General features: G+C 32.6%; 2 protein-coding genes across 3 annotated transcripts; both read right to left on the bottom strand.

Moving 5' to 3' along the window:
• Window positions 1–235: 235 nt before the first annotated feature.
• Window positions 236–5,008, bottom strand: LOC127072705 (sarcosine dehydrogenase, mitochondrial). Of its 2 annotated transcripts, XM_051013329.1 has the most exons (16): window positions 4,330–5,008; window positions 4,152–4,254; window positions 3,777–4,033; window positions 3,431–3,643; window positions 3,183–3,335; window positions 3,006–3,059; window positions 2,763–2,925; window positions 2,551–2,698; window positions 2,303–2,441; window positions 2,023–2,211; window positions 1,678–1,945; window positions 1,458–1,587; window positions 1,119–1,375; window positions 894–1,056; window positions 696–803; window positions 236–615 (listed from the first exon to the last, which is right to left on the bottom strand). In XM_051013329.1, exons 1-16 carry the CDS (start codon window positions 4,351–4,353, stop codon window positions 474–476), a joined length of 2,511 nt encoding a protein of 836 aa, XP_050869286.1. In that variant the 5' UTR covers window positions 4,354–5,008; the 3' UTR covers window positions 236–473. The 2 variants fall into 2 exon arrangements, with proteins under 2 accessions (XP_050869286.1, XP_050869285.1); XM_051013328.1 differs by having other exon boundaries at window positions 3,006–3,335.
• Window positions 5,009–5,144: 136 nt separating this feature from the next.
• On the bottom strand, window positions 5,145–21,657 carry LOC127072700 (E3 ubiquitin-protein ligase HERC2). The gene is made up of 13 exons (XM_051013305.1): window positions 21,283–21,657; window positions 20,597–20,920; window positions 20,319–20,519; window positions 19,976–20,186; window positions 19,615–19,872; window positions 8,702–19,536; window positions 8,293–8,616; window positions 7,901–8,210; window positions 7,113–7,834; window positions 6,590–7,028; window positions 6,256–6,479; window positions 6,005–6,159; window positions 5,145–5,926 (listed from the first exon to the last, which is right to left on the bottom strand). The coding sequence occupies exons 2-13, from the start codon at window positions 20,787–20,789 to the stop codon at window positions 5,693–5,695; spliced, it is 14,106 nt and encodes a 4,701-aa protein (XP_050869262.1). The 5' UTR covers window positions 20,790–20,920; window positions 21,283–21,657; the 3' UTR covers window positions 5,145–5,692.
• Between the last annotated feature and the right edge of the window lie 500 nt (window positions 21,658–22,157).

The raw sequence follows: 22,157 nt of genomic DNA on the forward strand, positions 1-22,157 counted from the left end.
TTATATATATTTGTATCATGTTTTACTAATAAATAATTGTTACTAATAAATAATAAAAATACAAAAATTCTTTATTTTAAGGCTTAATATAATTATATTTTTCAAAGATCTTGCAAATTTTCTTTTTATTTTCGTGAAAAGTTATAACTTTATGTGTAAAATCTTAAATAACTTTTTCCAATATTTATTTATTTGAAAGCTGTATATTTTTAAATAAATTTCTGTTTTCCGGATTTTCTTCCGAGTTTTTATTTTTATTGAACAAAAATTAAACATTTGACTTAATGAACAACTGTAGCTTAAAGAAGAGATTTTGATAAGTATTTCGTAATTTTAAAAAAATTTTTCAAAACCGGAAACAATAAAAAATCAGGCTTGGTTATAAAAGATTTAGGCTGTCTACTGCATTTGAAAAAGTATGGTTGTCTATCATATATAAAATTGTATGTTTGATGTTAAGTTTAGCATATATCTTACAATTGTTTATTTTGAGAATCAAATGGGCTTTTTAAATATATGTCAGCAGAATATCTTTTTCCCATAACTTCAATTTCATAGATACCTGTTTGTAAATATTCATTTGTTATATTCTCTCCATTAGGGTGTTTAATATAACTAAAAAATTAAAAAAGGAGAATATGTATAAAAAGATAGTTCCTTATAAAAGTACTTTTCATAATAAACAATAAACTTACGCATGTCCAATGCTATTACCACACGTATAACCATATTCTGCCCTTCTTACATATCCAACTAATTGACCATCTCTATATACAGTCTCTAACCCCCACATAGGAATATTGCTTTAAAAAATGTAAATTGTTTAATTTCTTACAATAGAGAAATTAATATAAAACTCATATAATAATTTATAGAAATACATTTATATCTACCTATTAAGACGTAGATGTACTAATTTCTTTTTGATTCCATTTATATAAAGTTGATCAATAGCTGTTTTTCCTAAATATGTACCAGTTTTGCGACAAATAAATTCTAAACCTGCTTCTAAAGGATTATCATCTATTCTTAGATCTAAACCCCATAGATGATATCCTATAAGATACAAAGTTAAGATACATTGGTATAATTTTACTGTATATCATCAATAATATTACCTTTTTCACAGCTTAAGCTATATAATGCTCGATATCCAGCTAGTTTCATTTTATACTTTCGACCAGCTTCAGTTACAGCTTCATAAATTTTTTTACATGACTGCTTTGGTATATGAAGTTCAAAACCATTTTCACCAACAAAACTAAGCCTGAATATACGTACTGTTTCATTTTTTATTTGTACTATCTTGCTAGTTGAATATGGAAATTTTTCACTGGATAATTCATCTTCTATCAGTGTTTGTAGTACTTGCTGGCTAGATTTCCATTACTTGTTATAATATATATTACATATGATATTTTAATATACAAAATAACTTAATTTACGTAATATTTTACCTTTTAGGACCCTGTATAGATAGAATGCCTATTTTTTCTGTAGTATCATGGAATGTAACATCAAAATTGTTTTTTTTGATAACATTATGAATATGAGCCCATGTTTGATATGTTGATAATCCACTTGAAACTATTGTTAATAAAATCTAATTAAATTTATAACTTTTCAAAGGAAGTATTAAGAAAAATATTAAATAATTAAGATTTATATAAAAATTACCTATGTAAAATGCTTTGTTCTTAAATATAGGATCTATGATACCACATGAATCAGGTTCTATACCAGTAACAGTACAGTCTCCTTCTATACCTCCTTTATGATTAAGCATACAGGTATAAATTATTCTATTAAAATTTCTTCTAGTATTTGATGTAAAAATATAGTCTGCAGCTTTTTGTACATCTGGCCCACAAAGATAGAATTTTCCAAGATAAGACATGTTGAACAGTACTACATTAGTTCTACAAGCCAATGCTTCTTCCTGTATCTAATAAAAATATTATAAATTTTATATATATTAATTTTTAAATTATTTAAAAACTAGCCATACATAAAAATATTTACTATATCATGATGGAGAGGAAAGTCAAATGTACATTCTGTTTCTAAAATTTGTCTATATTCATCATTTTCTTTAATTATCATTGTGTTATTTTTATAAGGCAAAATAGCTGCTGTTTTATTTTTTAAAAACCATCCTGGTCTTTCCCATCCTTGACGTTCTTCCATAACTGCTCCTTCCGCAATAAGTAGCTGAATTATAAGCATATATTTTTTCTTTTATAATAATATATATTTACTTTCGATTTATAATTTATTCATTTAGTTTTTAAGGATAACTTACATCATGAAAAGGATCAGTTTTGAGATTTCTACCACTTAATGGTTCATCGTGAGGAAAAACCACATCATAATTTTTTGCATAAGCTTCATGAGACCTTTCAGTAGCCCAAACTAAATTATTCATTTGTTCAGGTATGAATCTTTTAAACATAAATTTTTTAATATTTAAAATGTTTTAGTTGAAAATATTCTAAAGCAATAAAATATATTATGAGATAAATTTTTTATATAAAAACCTATTATTCATACCTTCGAATATCATATTTAAACATATGTTTATCAGGACGTCCATTAATGATCCATAATGCTATTTGTTCTCCACATCCACCACCAAACATCATTCCTGCACTATTATATCCACAGGAATGATAAAAGCCTGAACAACGTGGATCCTCACCTTTTAAAAGCATTTATCTTAAATAAATAATTATAAATTATTTTATGTTATTTAAGATATATACCTATAATAGGTTTGTGATCAGGTGTAAAACTTTCTGGACCACAAACTGTTGCTTTTATACCAGTATTTGCAAGTTTTGGCATTAATTGAACCATTGACTCCATATGTACATTAAACACATTCCAATCTAACTCATATAAACTAAATGCAAAATCCTTAGGTACCTATATAAAAATTCAATACATTTTTATACTATTATAGTGTGTTTTATATTATATTATATTATATTATATTATAAACTTACCAATTGTAGCATACTAGGTTGTTTTTCATAGCCTCCTATACTCATAGAACCACCCTGTACTTTAAAATATAAACTTATATCTGGATCTCTTACATTTGGTAAATTTTTAACAGCTTCTATTGCTTCAGTAACAACATATGCATGTTTTATTGGTATTAATGGAATATTTAAACCTACCATTTTAGCTATATCATTTGACCAAGCTCCAGAAGCATTAAGAACAATATTAGTATTAATTTGTCCATATAGTGTTTCTACAGCAAAAACTTTTTTCAAACCATATATATTTTCTTTTGTTAATATTTTAGTTACTGGACAATCTTCTATTATCTAAAATATTATATGTTTATATTATCAGTTTTCATTTTAATTGTTAACTAATAAAACTTATAAGTATAAAATGATTATTATTTAAGTAAGAATACCTTACAGCCATAATTTTTTGCTACTTTTGACAAGGAATTAATCAACATAGCAGGATCTACTGTTCCATCTCTTGAAGAATAAATTGCACCTTGAAAAACTTTTTCATCTAAAAGTGGAAATATTGCTTTTGCTTCATTAGGAGGAATTATATGTGCATCAATACCAAATGCTTTGGAGGTAGTGACCAAGCGTTTATATTCTGCCATTCTCTCCTATATAATAATTATAATTCTTAAAAACACTAGTATATGCAATAATAATTTACATGCAATTTAAGATATTACTTGCAGAGATTATAATTTATTAAAACATTGTAGTGTAATATCTATCAACATATTTACTTACATTAGTATGAGCAATATAAAGACCACCATTATTTATCCATCCTGGATTAATGCCACTTTCTTTTTCTAAAGATGAAAGTACATTGATAGAAACATTTAATAATTCCATTTCTACATCATCAACACCACGTAAATTCCATATTAAACCTGCAGTATGCCATGTTGTACCAGAAGTTAATTTCGATTTTTCTAAAAGTACTGTATTAATCCCACGTTTTGCCAAATGATAAAAAGCATGGCATCCTGCACTACCACCACCTGAAAAATATTAAATTGTATTTTTTTTTTAGCAATAAACAAATGGCAAATTGTTCTTTTATATTTTTAAATTAGTATAGTTATTTTTTATAGTTTATAATTTATAGAATTTGTTTACCAATTATTATAACATCTGCAAATTCTGGTAATTGAACTTCTGATGTTGTAATAGATAAATTCGTTGATATGTATCTACTTTGTCTGATTGACCAATTTGAAAACTAAAAAGCATTAATAATATGTATTAATAATATTTTCATTCAAATTTTTAAAAAATTGTTTTGTATATTTGGTACCTTATTTCGTACGAAGCGGATCATTGTTTCTCTTTGATATCCTTGATGCTTGTAGTATGAAAATGTAAATATAAGTTGCAACTGATTGATCTACAGTAACTAACATTATATGGATCTTTGTTCTGACGTAATTCATAATATCACTTCTCGTGATAATGCTTCTCTTATTGTGAATTTATCATTTTTGTTGATAATAATAATGAAACGAAAATGGAATACAGGATCATTCAAAAAAGATTATGTGTACAAATACATATTGAATACATTTTTTAGAAATTATATTACCAATAGTACTAGTTTGATACACTTTGTGATTGTATGATTATAATCAGCAATAAATAAATACAAATATATAATCATTAAACTTTTTTTGTATCATATTACATGCACAAAAATAGAATTATACTGAATTACATTCTTATTCGGTAATTTACTATTTAAATTTTTAACATGTTTATAGTTTTTAAATATAATATTCATGATGTTACTTTCAAATACTATAAAAAAATAAATTGAATACAAAATAAAAATTGCTACATCCTGTATGAGATTCTTAGTATTAGTTATCAAACTGTTATGTTTAAATTACAACACAGCTTTCATCATTACTACATAAAATGTTATCAAATAAAATAAATGTATAAAAAAAAAGATAACTTTTCTTCTCATCTTTAAAAAAACATCTTATCTTTTCAAAATAGTTAATTCGAAACTTTTACTCATCTCATGTGATATATTACTTATCTTTGGTCATTGAAATCATAAATGAAGTTATTAATATAATAACATATTTTATTATAAATTTAATAGTCAAATAATTTATTATTTTTATTTTTATTTATTAGGAATCATATATTATATCCATATTTTTAAGATTGTTCTTAGCACAAATTTATTCATATCTTAATAACAAAATTTCTTAGCAATCATGCATTCAAGTTTTTTTCACAATGATCATTATGGTTTAACATACACACTTTTAATTACAAAAAAGGAATAAACATACAACAATATTATCTACATATGAGAGTATTTTTAACATTAGTTAAAGTTGATGATTGTATTATTGTAATCTAGATACATTTAACAATATCATCAACTTCCAAGGAATTATTAGCATTAAATGCTTGAATTCATGAATACTTATACGTGTTATATATTATGGTGTCTTCAATTTTTGCAATGTGCACTTTCATAACTACCAAGTAGTATAATTCTTATTATAAAAGCTTTTCATGATTTTTGTGAATTATATGGCATTATGTATTAATACAAAAAATAAATACTTTGTCATGAAAGTCGTGCATACTTTCAAGAGTACCACAAAAACTTGTTAGAAATATAAATATTGATAATAACTATCTTAAAGTGAAGTGTGTTCTTCACTGGCGAGACTGTCAGTATCTTCTGTATCTGAGTTTGTTGCTGCTTGTACTCTAGCATACTCATCTGTATCAATACTTTTACAAAAATGAATAGCATATTTTAATTTTTGTCGTAATACTGGTTTGCACGAATACCTTGGCATTTTCAACAGGAAGAAACACGTGTAACTTTCGGGAAGAAAATGATCTGGTGGATGATATCTATCCATCACCTAAACAATAATAAGTTATGATTAACATTCATTAATTTTGTTAAATTATCCAGTGTGGAATTAAAAAATAAAACTCACTTGTAAAACAAAGTCTCTGCCTCTAAAGTCAGCAATTGTTCGCGGTAAACGAGTTCTACCCCAGACAAAGCGAAGGAAAAGAGATCTTTCCTGATTAGAAAATTCCTCCATAACTTCCCAGAACCATTGAATAAGAGGTGCCGTAGCTTCGATGCCTACACATCAATATTTCTTATCGTTATATTTCATTACTCCAATATATATTATTAATTTGTGTTTTTTTTTTATACTACAAGAATAATTATACGTGCCTTTATAAGTTGCAACAGATTTCAGTAAACTAAGTGGTATGTCTGGACTACCACACACCATGGTTTCTAATTCAGCTCCACTAAATAAGGTCAATAAAGGAACAGGTACAACTTTTGATAAACCTTCACGTACTGCAGCAACTTGTTGATCAAATTCATGCAGTCTATAATTGAGTGCCAATCTAACGTATTCATGTCGATTTTCTGGCGTTATCTTAAGGTATCTGAAAGAAACAATTGACAGTGCAAAATACTACTTTGAAAAATAATAGCATATACATATGTAGAAGTAGTTCATTTTATGAACAATAATTATGAATACAAATCGTTTTACCTATTTGATAATGGTATATCATGTCCAACAGCAGATGGTGTTGAAAATGGCATTTCCAAAGTTTGAAAAACTTTCTCATCAGGATCCATATCCCGTATACATAACAATCCAGGAACATAATCTCTATCTACTTCTGTTAAATCTGCTGGTGTCAATGATGCTCCAGTAAGTTGCTTCCAAACAGGTTCCGCCAAATTTAAGCTCAATGGACTACCTGTCCTTATTGCTATACCCATTAAAATACCTAAGAATTGAAACATGCTCATATGCAATGTCGAATTAGCCGTAGGATTCAACAGAAAACAGTCTCTGTTTGTGCCACTGTCGCCTCGACCATTAGGCGTAGGTATAAACAATGGCAACGAACCATTTTGCAGTTCATCACACATCTCGGCGATACTTTCGCTATAGCCTCCGCCACAATCATCTACGCTCTCTCCTATTAACGATAATATCGATGTGAGATCATAGAATCACTTTGTATGTATTACACATTACAAATGATTGTTGTTGTACTACGTACCGACAAATTTTACTTTCCATACTCTGTGTGGTAAAAAGAGTACATCTTGCGTTAGTAAAGACATTTTGGAAACCATTTGTCCAAAGACAGATTTAATACCATCTGGACCAGCTAAGCCTCCCTTACTTCGTGCTCTTTTTACTTGTATTCTGTTTAATTCTATTACTGGTCCATGTTGTCGATCTCTTACCATAGTAGCCTGGACTACCTTACGGAACGTTGCTTCTTTAATACTATATACTAGCATTGGAGCTAATCTGTCTAGACCAATGTGTCCAGTAGTAGGGAACATTGCTAAAGATGGACATAATAATTCCGCAAAATGATGTAACAGTACTAATCTATTATGTAACACGGAAAATTGAAAGTCTTTCACTAAATCATATTCCATAGGTGTTGACGCTGGTAATCTGCTTTGCGTAGCCTTTGTAGTACTCCATGCGAGAGTGTGAGCACTTCCACATGCAACTCGCGTTATTTTTTTACCCTGTAATGCATGAACTAGCCGTGGTCTTTGAAGAGCGCTTGTTGTTCCATCACCTAGTTGACCTTCATCATTGTCACCCCAAGTAAAAACTTCACCTTTGTCGGAACACGCGACACAATGTAAGGAACCTGTGGCTATAGAAATTATTTTCTTTCCTTGAAGTGCGGCTACTTTTCGGGGTCTTCGTACGTGATCATCTGTGCCATGACCTAATCGATGATAATCTCCTTTGCCCCTATAAAAGAACAAGTAATTCTATTACCATTTTCTTCATAAGAATTTGTTTTATTTTCCTACCTACCATGTATACACTGCACCTGATCTAGTCAATGCTACCGAGAATTGGCTACCACATTCGACTTTGATCACTCCAAGTCCTGCCAATGAATCTATTTTCATTGGAACCTTACAACCATCGCTTCCACCTCTCCCTAATTTCCCGTAATCTCCGTCACCCCAACTCCAAACATTATCATCGTCTGTAACGCAAAGTGTTTGTGCATCTCCACTTCCACAAGCCACGTCTATAACTTTATAATCCTGTAAAGCTTCAACAACTTTAGGAACCAATTGATCGTCACTATCGCCATGACCTAAACGTCCATATCGCCCTATATAATATAAATGTTATATTTATCAAAAAGAAATTTTTTATTGATAATTGTTTAATTTCTATAATAAATACACTTTTACCTTTTCCCCAAGTATATAACCAACCAGCACTTGTAATAGCAGCACTATGATGACCACCACAAGCTATATCTATAATCTCTGTTCCAAGAAGCTCTTCAATTAATTTCGGTCGATCGTACGATAATCTATTACCATGGCCTAATTTACCATCGTCACCTTCTCCCCAGGAGTATACATGACCTTCAGAGCTTAATGCAAGACAATGTTTTCCACCAGAATTGATGGCCACTTTTTTAATAAATATGTGTTGAATTGATTCTAAAAGTGTTGGGATAATGACAGAATCTGTTCCCCCTATACCAAGACGTCCCACTGCACCATAGCCTTAAGTTAAACAATTTGATTAATTAATGTATCAAAATGTTTCAAAAAGATAATTATAAAAATATATCTAGTTTTTTATACTTACCAGTAGCATAGACTTTACCATCAGCAGTAACAGCAAATAATGTTTGTTCACCTCCAGCTAGTTGTACTGGTCTCAATGCAGAAAGACTTTCACATGGTGTAGGCAATTTTATCTTTGCACCTTCTAAACCACCTAATTGTCCTCTATGATTGTGACCCCAACCATAAATTGCTCCAGAACCATCCCATGATAATGTCCAATCTTCTGGTCTACGATTTAACCATTGCAGTAATTGTTCATCGTGTTCTTGCTTAAAAAGCTCGTGATTTTCGTGATCTTTAGAACATGAATCTCCGTCTGTAGCCATCTCATTAATTCGTTTAGTAACTTCAATACAAAATGCTTTTGGTAATGGAGTGCGATGTATTAAAGATTTTGCAACTCGACCAGCAAGACAATATCGTCGGAACCATGACCACTTATGAATCTCAGAACAACATTGCATGCTATCCAATTCTAAATCACAAGCAAGCGCAATAAGAACTTTGAAGAAATCGCTATGCATCAATTGCTTTCCACCTCTAACGGCAGGATCTTCGTATGTATATTGTCTCAACAATGCTTGAGGTAAAGAACCTAGCAACGACGATAATGCAACTTCTGGTCTTATACCAGGTCCACTGAGATAAACTACTTGTAATTTTTTAAGAGCCCACATTCTTTGCTGTGCAGTTAAGATACTAAGTTGACTGCATTGTGCCAAAGTTGCCGCTAATCGTGTAACGATGTTTTTATCAGAACTAATTAAATTATTATCCAAAAGACATTCAGCTAATGCAATCGATGGTTGTGACATAACTGCTCTGTCGGAACCTAATTCATGTGCCGCTAATGTAGCTACAACAGGATGTACCGTAAATCGCCAACCCCAACCATTTACAGAAACGTCTGTAGAGAATCTCCATTTTAATTCATCGCCTTGTATCCTGATTTCAGTTGCCCATTCGCTCCATTCTCTACCAGATCTAATTGCAACAACTCTTCCATTACTATCCATAATCGCAAGCGGATCATGTCTTCTCTCTGTAGAACATTGTCGATCGAATTCTACTCGCAAAGCTTCTGCACCGGGAATCTTCACGTGACCGGTTAAAGTTGTATCATTTATATAAGGATGAGGTGTTTCTTGAACTACTGGTTGAAGTGCTTTACTTATACAATTAGAATTGGCGGTAGTATCTTCTAATTCTGTTACACAAAGTTCTAAAAGCATGTTTCCAATAGTAGGATTTACTCTACCAAGTGATATTAAAGTCGATGCTATTATTTCTTTTGCACCTTTACCAACTCTATTAGCAACTGCCAATTTTAAGAGATCTACTAACATTCTTGCATCATCTTCTGTTAATGTTGATGTAAATTCATCTAAACCAGATTCTGTAGTAACTCCTTCCCCTACTACTTGCGCATTCGACGTTAATGTTGCTGCTATGACGCTCATTGCACTAGTCGACATTTTAGAAGCTCGTGAAGATAAACTTGCTGAACTAGACATAGAAGGAAACATTGCTAATGGATATTCGTCTAAATCTGGAGAAGTCCTTGGACTTGTCACCACATTAGCAGCCTCCACGGCATTAGCAGGAGCTTCTCCACCTCCTTGTGCAATGTCTCCAACATTTTGATAAACTGTATGACCGACGCTACTAGTAATCGTTCCTTCCGGCGGTGTATCTGATATTGGTGTTTTAGGACAATTTGCCAATGTTGTATGGCTTTGTAAAGCCGTTACTATAGCCGTTCGAGCTTGCATTATATGTAAAGCATTTATCACATGTTGAAGCGCCTGTTGCTTTGCAACATTGCTTTCCAATGACAGAATTATATTAGAAAGAGATGGTCTAGCATCTTTGGTATTTGTAGTAGTATTTGATTCCATAGTATTATTAAATCCTAAACACATTTGCCCCAATGGATCTTTAGCAGTAGGAAAAGTAACTGGTTCTTGGTTACTTGTTATAGGTTGGTCAGTTAATACCCAAGCTACACTATGACTAGAACCACAGGATACCCTATTTACTCTTGTGTCTTCTAATGCATTTACTAAAGATGGCTTTCTATTAACAATCGTTGAACCATTTCCTTGCTGACCATGATCATTATCTCCCCAAGCATATACTTGACCTGTATCAGTTACTGCTAAACAATGCAATGCACCCACAGCCACGTGAATTACTTTCTTACCACGAAGTCCTTCAACTAAAGTTGGTTTTCTTACATGATGATCGTTTCCATGACCTAATCGAAAGTAATCTCCCTTTCCCCATGTCCATACTTCACCATATTTTGTTAAAGCTAAAGAAAATTGAGCACCACATTCGACTTGTATTACTCCCAAACCGTTCAATCGATCTATTAATAACGGTGTGTGACAACCATCACTTCCTCCTCGACCAAGTTTACCGAAATCTCCGTCACCCCAGGAATACACCGTACCATCGGCTGTTAGAGCCATTGTCTGAGCATCTCTACTTCCACAAGCAACTTGAATTATTCGTTGTCCTATTAAAGCTTCTACTAATTTTGGTTTTAATTGTGTTGCTGTATCTCCATGGCCCAATCTTCCATATTCACCTAAACCCCAAGTATAGAGTTCTCCATTACTTGCAATTGCAGCTGAATGACCAGAACCACAAGCTATATCTCTTATTCTTTTGGATTTGAGCGTTTCAATGAGTCTTGGTTTATCTAAAGATACACAGTTTCCATGTCCTAATTTTCCATCTTCTCCTTCACCCCATGAAAAAACTTTTCCATCCTGAGTCAATGCTAGAGCATGCTTTCCTCCAGAATGAACAGCAACCTTTTTTATCACATATTGACTGAGAAATGGTATAAGTTTGGGTTCACATACGTTACTATCATCTCCAAGACCTAATCTACCATTCGTTCCCTCGCCACAAGCATACAATTTTCCTTCTTGACTGACAATAAAAAGAGTTTTACTACCACCTGCAATATGAATCGGCTTTAATTTCGAAAGAACTTCACTATATATTGGTAATTTAATTTTTGATCCTTTTAATCCACCAAGTTGATCTTTATCATTTAAACCCCATACATAAACAGCGGATTGTTGTGTTGTTTCTCCAGTGCATTGTGATGTAATTTGCTTCTGTGCAGCTTCCCAATCTGATGCAAGAAATGAAACTGAAGTGGCTAGTTGCTGATTTTCATCAATTTTTTTTCGTCCTATGATATGAAGTCCATGAATTTTACAGTCAATGCCACCATTTCGACATTGTTTTATAGCAATCTCAATACATGGATAATATTCTTTAATATCTTGCAAAAGGGTTACGATAGTGTCAGTATTTCGTACACTAATCGTTGCCAATTCCACTAAACAGCTGAAAGAATCGCCGGCATTAACAGCTATGACTGAAGGCACATAACTGCTATCTTGCGGATCTACGGTTATTTTCAAAGAATGTACAAGAATTCCGGGCATCATTTCCAAACGAATCCAATGTTTCCCTTGGGATCCACAACTTTGCCAGTATCTTCCAGATCCATCAACAAGACGTGGCGCGTACATATCTCTGGAGGAAACGCTTAACGTTCTAATACATTTTGACCAATCTTCAATTAAAGATGATTCTAAAAGGTCTTGTCTGTGATATCTACCAGGTTTCCCAGCATAAACAGCTGCAGACCCAGGCTCTGCTATTCTATTAAAACCATGTCGATGAGAGCGTTTCGTGTAGAAACAATTTTCACATAAATTATAATTATCACAGTATTTGCATTTGAATCTAGGACCAGAAATTGGAGACAATTGGCACGAATTACAAGATACCAAATGATGACAAGACGGTACTCTCTCCATTTCTGCAGCCCAACCAGTCCAACAACTTTGTTGAGGAAAATCTACAGAAACTTCTTTTCCATTGTAAGTAATATCAGTAACTATTCCTATACTTTGATGGTTGACTGAACCCCATTTATATTTAGGTACAGCTACCGATGCTTTCACTCTAACTTTATCTCCAATTTTTAATGCAGGTGGACCTGGTAAAGATGGCGGATGACCAAGTAATTCAATATGTATGAATCTAACCCAATATGTACCACCCTTACGTTGCCAAGCAACTTGAACATTTAAATCATGTAAGGCTTCTGGGTCAACTTTTATAACTTGTCCAACATCCCCATATTCAACTTCTTCATAACTTTTACAACATCTCACTAACATGCCTGGTACAACATTATCACGAATATATATTGCATATTCGTCGACACAAAGAAAATCTGACCGCTTCATATATGTTGGAGTTACCGTTGAAGTCACTTCATGCGTCGACGGTGAATCTTCCACATCTTCGCTTGTAGAATCATCAGAATCTGATAATCCTTCGAAACTTGATAATGTCTCTGTATCACTTAACGCAATATCTGGATTTTCTAATAACCAAGCTACAATAGTTTCTGGTGTAACATTGCCTTCTGTTGCACTAAGACTTCTAATAGCAAATTCGGCGCTTTTTTTGTGAAAACCCATTTCCACTAATTGTGTGACAAGTGGATTTACAGGTGGAAAATTTTTTCGTTTACTACTCTTACAATGCCTTTTTTGACTAGAAGTAAAAGAAGCTAAAGAACAATCAGAAGTAGAAGTAGTAGGATCTGAGGTAACACTTGTTCGTTGAATAGGTGAATGCATTAACTCTGATGTCAGATATTGGGATACAGCTAGTGCAGCTTCTTCTAATTCTTTTCGTTTGAATATTGGTTTTAGTGGCTGAGGTTTTGTAGCACGTATTAACATATCTTGAAGAAGAGTACTGTAACGATCATCATCAGTAATATTAATATGAGACTTTAAAACTTTTCTTAATTTTGCTTGATGCGCTAGCATAGCCTTTCCAGCAGCTAAAGCTGCTAATTGTTGCTGTTGCGTACGTAGTACAGAAGCATTAACTACACCAGTGATTACGGGTATACTACCCGGGCGTGTTTCTACACCATAATGACCAAGAAACAAATTAGCCCATGTGGATAAAAATGAATCCGACATATTCATCTTATCTAAATGAAACGGCTCGTTAATATATTTCAATGCAAAAAATGGTATTTTCTTTCGAGTCCCACAGGCGTGCATCTGCACGAGTACTTTTGTATGTTGTGTAAATTTATATACAGTACCTATTTGTCCATCAACTTCTACTAAACCACCAATTCTTGGTCTATCATCCAATCCACCAACAACGATAAGTGCTGCCATAACGGTTTGTTGTATGTTAGTGCTATTGCTACCTCCATTTTCATTCATTTGTATATGAAAAAGAGGACCGTCACATAGTAAATCCGAAGCTAAAGAAAGCTTTGAAGTAAGGAACATATTCACACTTGAATTCCAATTTGAGAGACAGTGTAAAGATCTTATTAAAGCAATAAGTTCTTCGGCGATGGTAGAAGTATGAGATGCTGTTAAAGATACACGGCATTTATTGGAATGAAGTTCAGAATTCGAACCACTATTACACGTAAGTGCTATTTGTCCCAATATTTTGAATACTTTCTCTAAGAAAGGTAACATATCTGCAAAACCTGTTGGCCAAGATGGTAAAACTGCAGATAATAATCTTGCTGCCATGATTTGTTTCTCAAGATTTGGATTGTTTTCGTTAGCAATAATACTAAGTAAAAAATCCACCCATGCTAAAGTGCTCAGTGATTTACACAATTTTGGAGATTTAGCAATAGCTCTTAAGATGCTGAGAGTAGCCCAATTTTCATAATGTTCTTTGGATAACTGTGTCTGCGTTGTAACATCACGTTTATTCGCAGACGAAGTAATACCACGTAAAACGGACGCCAATATTTTTATCGAAGCAGTAGGTACTTTGCTACCTTCTATGCCACATGAAAGTAACATTATGCGCAGTAACGTTGTCGATGCAACTTTTAAACATGTTGTTGGATGAATATCTTTTACATTATTTTTGTCGATCTTATTGGTGTCTACAGGTGAATCATTGTCACTGTCACTCTCAGGTGGTGTTAATGGTTCAGCCAATTTCAGATCATATTTACCTTCTTTACCCATTCGATACGAATTCATCGCACCATTATCCCACTGTACTCTAACCCATCCATCCTCGCCAAGTTCGCCAATGACTCTGCCCTCACCAGGTGGTGGCCCATCTTGATCTCCCCACTTCCAATCGACTCCACGAACTACTCTTGTACCAATTTTCATTAATGCTGCTAATTCCATACCACTAAGTTGTACACTGGGAGGTTTACTTTTTTGTACAGCATCTTCATATATTGCCATTGCATCTTTAGGTTTCAAGATATCAGTTTGAAGTGAAGGTCCAATTTGTCTCATTAATGTTAAAATGCTAGATAATAAACCAGAATTGATCAATAATCCAATTTCATTAGCATGTAAATAATTGGTTAGCATGCCTAGAATAGTAAGTAAAAATCTTGCCCTTGGTAATTTCCTTAAACATGTATATGTGCCTTGATTGAAACTACTTTTACCGCTAGCTGTTGGTTTATTCGGCAATTCTGCTTGAACCACATAAGCACGTAATGTCTGCACAGCCCAAGATGTAATTTCAGCTTCTGCTAATATTATTTTTGATTTTTGATATGGAGTTATAAGCTGTATATTATGTAAACAATGAATAATTCCGTCGTAAAGGAATCGATTCTCATACGTAAGGCCGAGCCAACCATTAAGTAAAGAATATTTCACTGATGTTATTAAATGATCTTTTTTTACCAACTCTTGCATCATAATTATACCTTGTTCTCGCAATTTTGCACGTTGAATTTGACAATACATTGCACGTCGTAAAGTTTCTACATCTCCTCCGTCTTCCGTAATAACAAAATTTATAATATTTGTCATAAGACTAGACAAATCGGAAGTTAAAGTTTTATGTTTCAATTTTTCAAATACGCTGATTATGCCATTCTTTGTACTGAATACTTCTTCTCGTTTTGGAGATAATGCAGTCGAAGTAATCGTTTCTTTTGCTGTTATATCTTCATCGGGTTTATTTTTTGACTTGGCATTTTGTATTGATGCATTTACAATATCTTCAGGTTTTCCAACCGAATCTTTATTTCGTCGGATATCAGCGATCACCATTTGTACAACCTTTTTAAATCTGGGTAAAATATGCAACAGTGGTAAATTTTGTAATCCTTTGACTTCAAAACTCGTTGCAGGTCTAACTTCATATAATAAAAATCTGCATCTTTCTTGTGCAGGTGCACAAACTTCTTTATAGCTTCGATTTTGTTGTTGTCTTATCCTTATGAAGTTCCACTTCGTTTGATGAATCGCTCGTACCATATCGGACAGTGGCTTTGATAATTCTGCATTGCCACTATTTGTTAATTCCTGATCTATCAATGTAATTGCTTCGTGACCGAGAGCAAGATGTTTTATAATGACTGCCATAAGTAATCGGCCGATTTCTTCTACAGGATGATCACCACAAAAATCAGTATGAGAGAGAAGATTATTATTTTTAGAATATCTATCGATTATAGTTAAAAATGCTTGAACAGTTGCATCTGTTTTATGAGTCTCTGCTAATGCTTGTATAAATGCAGTAACTCTATCAACAGTCACTTTTTGTGACTCATTTTTTGTATGTATTAAAATTGGCGGTTCTGTCGGTGTATTCGCTGCCGTTGAATTATTACTTCTTGCTTCACTTTTTTCTTCTTCATAAGGATTAGGAGGTTGCAATATTTGTAATCCACCTCTCAAGAAATTTGTATTAAGCCATATACCAGCTTCTTTTTCAGCAGGTTGTAATGCTAAGCTTTGCCGCATTCTGTAAGCATGTAATCCTAAAAGAAAGCCTGCAGCTCTTTCTGCATCAAGAAGAATCGAACACATATCCGTCATTTCTACGGTAATATGTGCATTTTCTGGTTCAGATTGACAGTATTGACCAACATAGCACGAATCCATCATACCGCGCATCAGTGGTGAAGCATCACGGCCAACAAATCTTTGCAAAGTTTGAAAATTACATGATCCTTCGTATCTAAAATCTTGTACATCATATACATTGTTATTTATAACAACCCATAAACCACCATCTCGATTATGATTTTCTAAATCGGCCCAACGTATTAATGAAGTTTCATCTTGAATCGGAATTTTGCAGCCATGCTGTGGAGCAATAATACCAGGCCAAGATAGGTCGTCAGCATCGTTTTTTTCCATAATTGGTGCTAATTTATTAAATCGATCTAATGTATCTACAACCGGAGTTAAAGTTTCCATCCAGTTCATATTAAGAAGCAACATAGGATAATCTACTTGTAAAAGTATTAAACATGTTATTAATTCAGGCAGTAATGTACTTATTATATCACTCTTCAAAATAGACATAACTAAAACAAATCGCTTAATGCTGCTACCAGCTATTTCAGCTGCTACTGGTAAGATTTCAATCACATGATCACATATTTGAGATATATACTTTTTTAATAGAGATTCCACTCCAAGCATTTCTTGATCTTGTAAGTCTTCTGTAGATGATTTATTAATACATTCATATGCTTGTGCTATCAGTAAACGTTGAAATCTAAGAAGAAGATTTAAACTAGGTGGTCTATCTAAAATACGTAACTCTTCATTTCCACTCGTATGTTGCAAATTTTGAAATTTAGAGAGAGTAATAAAGCTGCTATTTCTGATCAACTGTTTTATTAACTGGAATAGTGATATTGTCACATTGTACTTCTCCGAGCCAAATTCTTTAGTTTGTTTTGATTCACCGGTTTTAACGATTTTCAAACCCATCAAAAATTCTTGACCATCCGACAAATCCGTAATTTCTGCTTTAATCGCTGCTTTTAATGCTAACTCTAATCCACCATCTGCCATTAAACTGGATATTAATAAATCAGCCATGAATAGGTGACCATCATTAGTATGTGACTCTTCTAAAGTGCTTGAGTTTGAAAGAAAACTCGATAGCGTTTTTGCACGTTCGTTAGCAGTTGGTAAGAGAATACTCCACCCAGTCTGAAGTACTGCTTGAGCTGCTTTTTGTATAGTAGCTAAAATTCCAGTACCACTAGCAAGATTAACACATCGTTGCTTTAAAGAATTTAATAGGGTGGATCCAGATAGACCAACAGATTTATTATCAATTTTGTGTGTTATCATTGCATAAAGTTGCAATCTTAATAAATTTAATGTAGCTACAGCTAAACATTCGCGGTCTTGAGTAGGTGGTCGTGTTCCTGGTAATCCTTCGCAAGATTTAGCTAAAAGTATATCCAGTAATTTGAAAGTTTCTTCACAAACTTCTACAACAAAGGCTACTCTACTTGCAACAGATAATGCTGATATACACCAAGCAAAACTTTGTGTGGGTCCACAAACTATACCAACTACGATTTTTCCAGATAATGCTGGGCATAGTGTAGGTTCGGTAACAATATTACTTAATGATTTATCAATTTGACCATAATCATTTTTACCCCAACCATAAACCATATGATCTTCTGTTAAGGCTAGTGTATGAGAACTTCCTAAAGCTAAATCTTTAACTTTTTTGTTTTTCAATCCTTCAATAAGTTTTGGATATCTGAGACGCTCTTCGTTTTCATGTCCCAACCAATCTGTTACCAGATATGAGTAACCTCTGCCCCATGTATATACTTCTCCTTGAATAGTTAAAGCAGCAGAAAACTGGTTACCACAATATACTTTTATAACGTTAATGTCTAACAATTTATCCACGATCTTGGGTGTCTTTGATCCGTCTGAACCACCTCTACCAAGTTTTCCATAACTTCCATCTCCCCAAGAAAACACTATACCAGAGGCAGTAACGCATAATGTTTGAGAATCACCACTGCCACAAGCTACATGTACCACTGTATGTCCATTTAAAGTAGTTACCAAAGTGGGTATTAGGACATTATCAGTGTTACCATGGCCAAGTTTTCCAGATACTCCTCTACCCCATGTATATAATTCACCATTAGAACTTATTGCAGCAGAATATGTACTTCCACATGTGATGAACGTTATATTTTTTTCAAACAAAGCTTCTATTCCTTTTGGTTCGTCATATGCTATCTCATCACCATGGCCTAGTTTTCCATCATCACCATCTCCCCAGGAATACACTGTGTTGTCTTGTGCTAAGGCCAAATAATGCTTACCATCGGAGTGAGCAGCTATCATTATTATTGGTTTGTCAGAAAAACCATATATTTTTTCTGGATATTGTGACTCTGTTCTACAATCCATCATGTAAACATTACCACTCAATGATAATATTAATAGTGCTTCTTCAGTATAGCACAGTTGTTTAATGCCTAGTTCTGCAACAGTATCAGAATAAAATGGAGAACTTCCGCCAAATGAAGTACTTCCCCAAGCTACTGCTTCTTGAAAAATTCGTCTATCGTTTTTTGAAAATATGTCAGTAATATGTGGTAAAAGAGGAGCAGCTAATCTGCTTAAATTACACATTATAATTACTGCAGCTTTTCTTAAATCCACAAATACTGAATCATCATCTGGTAGTCTCAAATATCTCAGTAATACCTCGCAGGGATTAGTAGAAAGATTTTCATCAAATTCCCAAAATTGTGATGATGATGGAATCATATTTAATCTGCGTAAGATAGGGATAAGAGGAGCTGAACTTCCTGGTGGCATTACTCTATTATCCTGATTTTTATTTTTTCCACTTAGTTGGAGTAAAAGAACTACTGCATCCAGTAAATTTGAAAGTGTAGCTCTTTGCATGACCAATTCAAGTAGCAGACATAAAGCTGTGTGTTGATCAGCAATCGGAATTGGATGCCAAGATCTTTCACCAATCACGTTTCTAAGAAAAAAATTTTACGTAAGTTATGATAATTACATTATTCTATGAAAAATATAAAGAATAATTTATAAAATATACCCCACAACAACTTGTTTCAAAAATTTGGTTGATCTCTCTACAACTTCCAACCAAATTTGAGAAACATTACTCTCATCAAAAAGAGTAGCTTCTGGCAAACATTGTAAAGCCTCAAGAGATTCAGAAAGTAATTCACTGCAAAATTCTACATCTTCCCCAGATCTCCAAGCACGTCTTAGATATGCAAAAGAAAAATTGAGAGCTGCACGTGTACCAACTCTTGCCAAGCCTAGTGTTGCTTTTTCATTGGGTTGTAAACTAAAAATCATGTTCTCTTTGTCAATTTTCAGTTCTTTTTTTTTTTTATAATTTTTCATTTGTACATATTATGTACATTCATAATCAAATATTGATACTTAACTTTTTTTGTGATTTTGTAGTAATTTTTACAGATGTAAGAACTTCTTTAATTCCTTGTGGTTTGTCTCGAGATAAAGCAGTAAAGTATCTTCGTGCTACTACTAATCGTTGTCTTAATCTTATTGCAGATAAAGTACTATTTGCAACTTCATGGCATAATTTTCTTTGCTCCTTAATTAATAATTCTATGCATTCTGTTAAATCAGTCAATGCTAAATAAAAAAAAAATAAAGATATATGATTATTATCGTATATAATTTTATTATATATGATAATATCAATTACTATACGATATTATTTAATCTTTATTATATATTTGAAAACAATAATATAAACTTTTTTACATGGTTGTAAGCCCCATATCCATGAATCTATTAGTTGTTGAGCAGGCATGGTATTCTCCATAAGTAATGTAGTTCTTGCAGCTTCTTCGCTATCAATCTTTTGACATGGACCACAATTACATCCATGTTGAGGACCACAAATACCATCACAACAAAGACAGGACAATACTTTCATTCCACAATAGTAATGTCCACTATCTCCTAAAGTTAATAAAAATCTTGTGAAATAATATATCCTTTGTAGATTTCTATATACATTGGCATTCAATATATTTTACCCTTTTTAGCTAGAACTCCCGCACGATTAATTAAACCATCACTAAAAGGTCCTATAATTTCTCCATCTCTAATCATTTCATTCCAAAGATCAGCTAATCCATCACGACAAAGAAAGCGCTGTAAATCTGTTTTTAACCACTTTGCATCCAAACGACCCTCAGGTCGTATTATAATATTCAATTGGCTACTCATTTTTGTAGATTCTTTAAAAATGTCTGTGTTAAAAAATGCAGAACTACTTTTATTCAATACTTGCAAAAGAATGAGATAGATGAATCCATTTTATTCTTGATTATTCCTTGTTTTTGCTTTGTTCCATGACTCTATTATTATAAAACATTAAAAATAAGTTCATTCAATAATATATAAATATTCTATGAAGTTAAACTCTGATAAATTAATTCCATACTATTGATCCTTAGTAAAAAAAAAAGAAAAAAAACAAATATATATGCACATACATACACACACGCGTACACACATGCACGCACACACAACAAAATGTAGACTATGTATATTTTGTTGATATAAAAAATTTGTTGAAATTTAAATTTAACAAAAAAATTAAATAAATTTACAATGTCATTAGGAATATGTCATTTAATCGATTTAGAAGGATCAGTCACTATTGTTTTCATTATGATATATATGTGAGGTTAGGTTTCTTAAAAGTAGAATAGCCTACCTGTATATTTAATAGTTCTATTATTGTTGAGATTCGCATATTGCAAATATATATCCATTTTCGTAGGAAGATTAATTATGAAGTGTCATTATATCAATTATAGCATCTAAACATGTCGGTTGATAATTTTGACAGTTTCTCAATTCTCGGATATATTGATATTGTAAAACTTTATGTTAGATATAAATTTATAGAAAGGATTTAATGTAAACTTAAGAAGAAATGTGAATTTGTCCACAATTTAGTACAGATTTTAGCATTTTTTTATGTCACTTCTTCTGTTACCGACTACGCATTAGAAATAGACAATAGCGCTGCTATTGGCAGGAAGCAGAACTAACGAGTCAAACCGTTTTGGTGTTGACCATAACTTTGTTTTTTCGCAATATTGATAGCCCTTCTCCCTCATAATCGCCCTTATTTTTGTCATCGTCATGATCTTCATTCATTATAATTAAATTCAGCGCTTACTTCTCGTCCCTACTAATGAATTCCTGAGTAAATATAGAACTACGCGTGTTAGATATAGTACAACAAATCAAATACGTTACAAAGACGAGATTTACACGACATCTAGTAGCACACTGTATGAAGTTACCACTAGTAATCTAAAAAATGTAAACAAAGCTTAATGTTCATAGAGAATGCTTATAAGAATAAGCTAGTCAAATTGAATATTAAAAATATTTTTTCTTTATTATTAATAATTATAATTGAAACTCAAATTACATAAACAATCATTAAAGGAAAACAGAATTATTTTTATTTCAATAGGAATTTGTATTATTTGTCTTTGCTAGCGAACATGGAAATTATACTTAGTGATTGTATTGATTAGTTATTGCAGACGTAAAATCTGTTCGGCTAAATTCGGT

The sequence above is a fragment of the Vespula vulgaris genome, chromosome 2, assembly GCF_905475345.1.
Source record: "Vespula vulgaris chromosome 2, iyVesVulg1.1, whole genome shotgun sequence".
Lineage (NCBI taxonomy): Eukaryota > Metazoa > Arthropoda > Insecta > Hymenoptera > Vespidae > Vespula > Vespula vulgaris.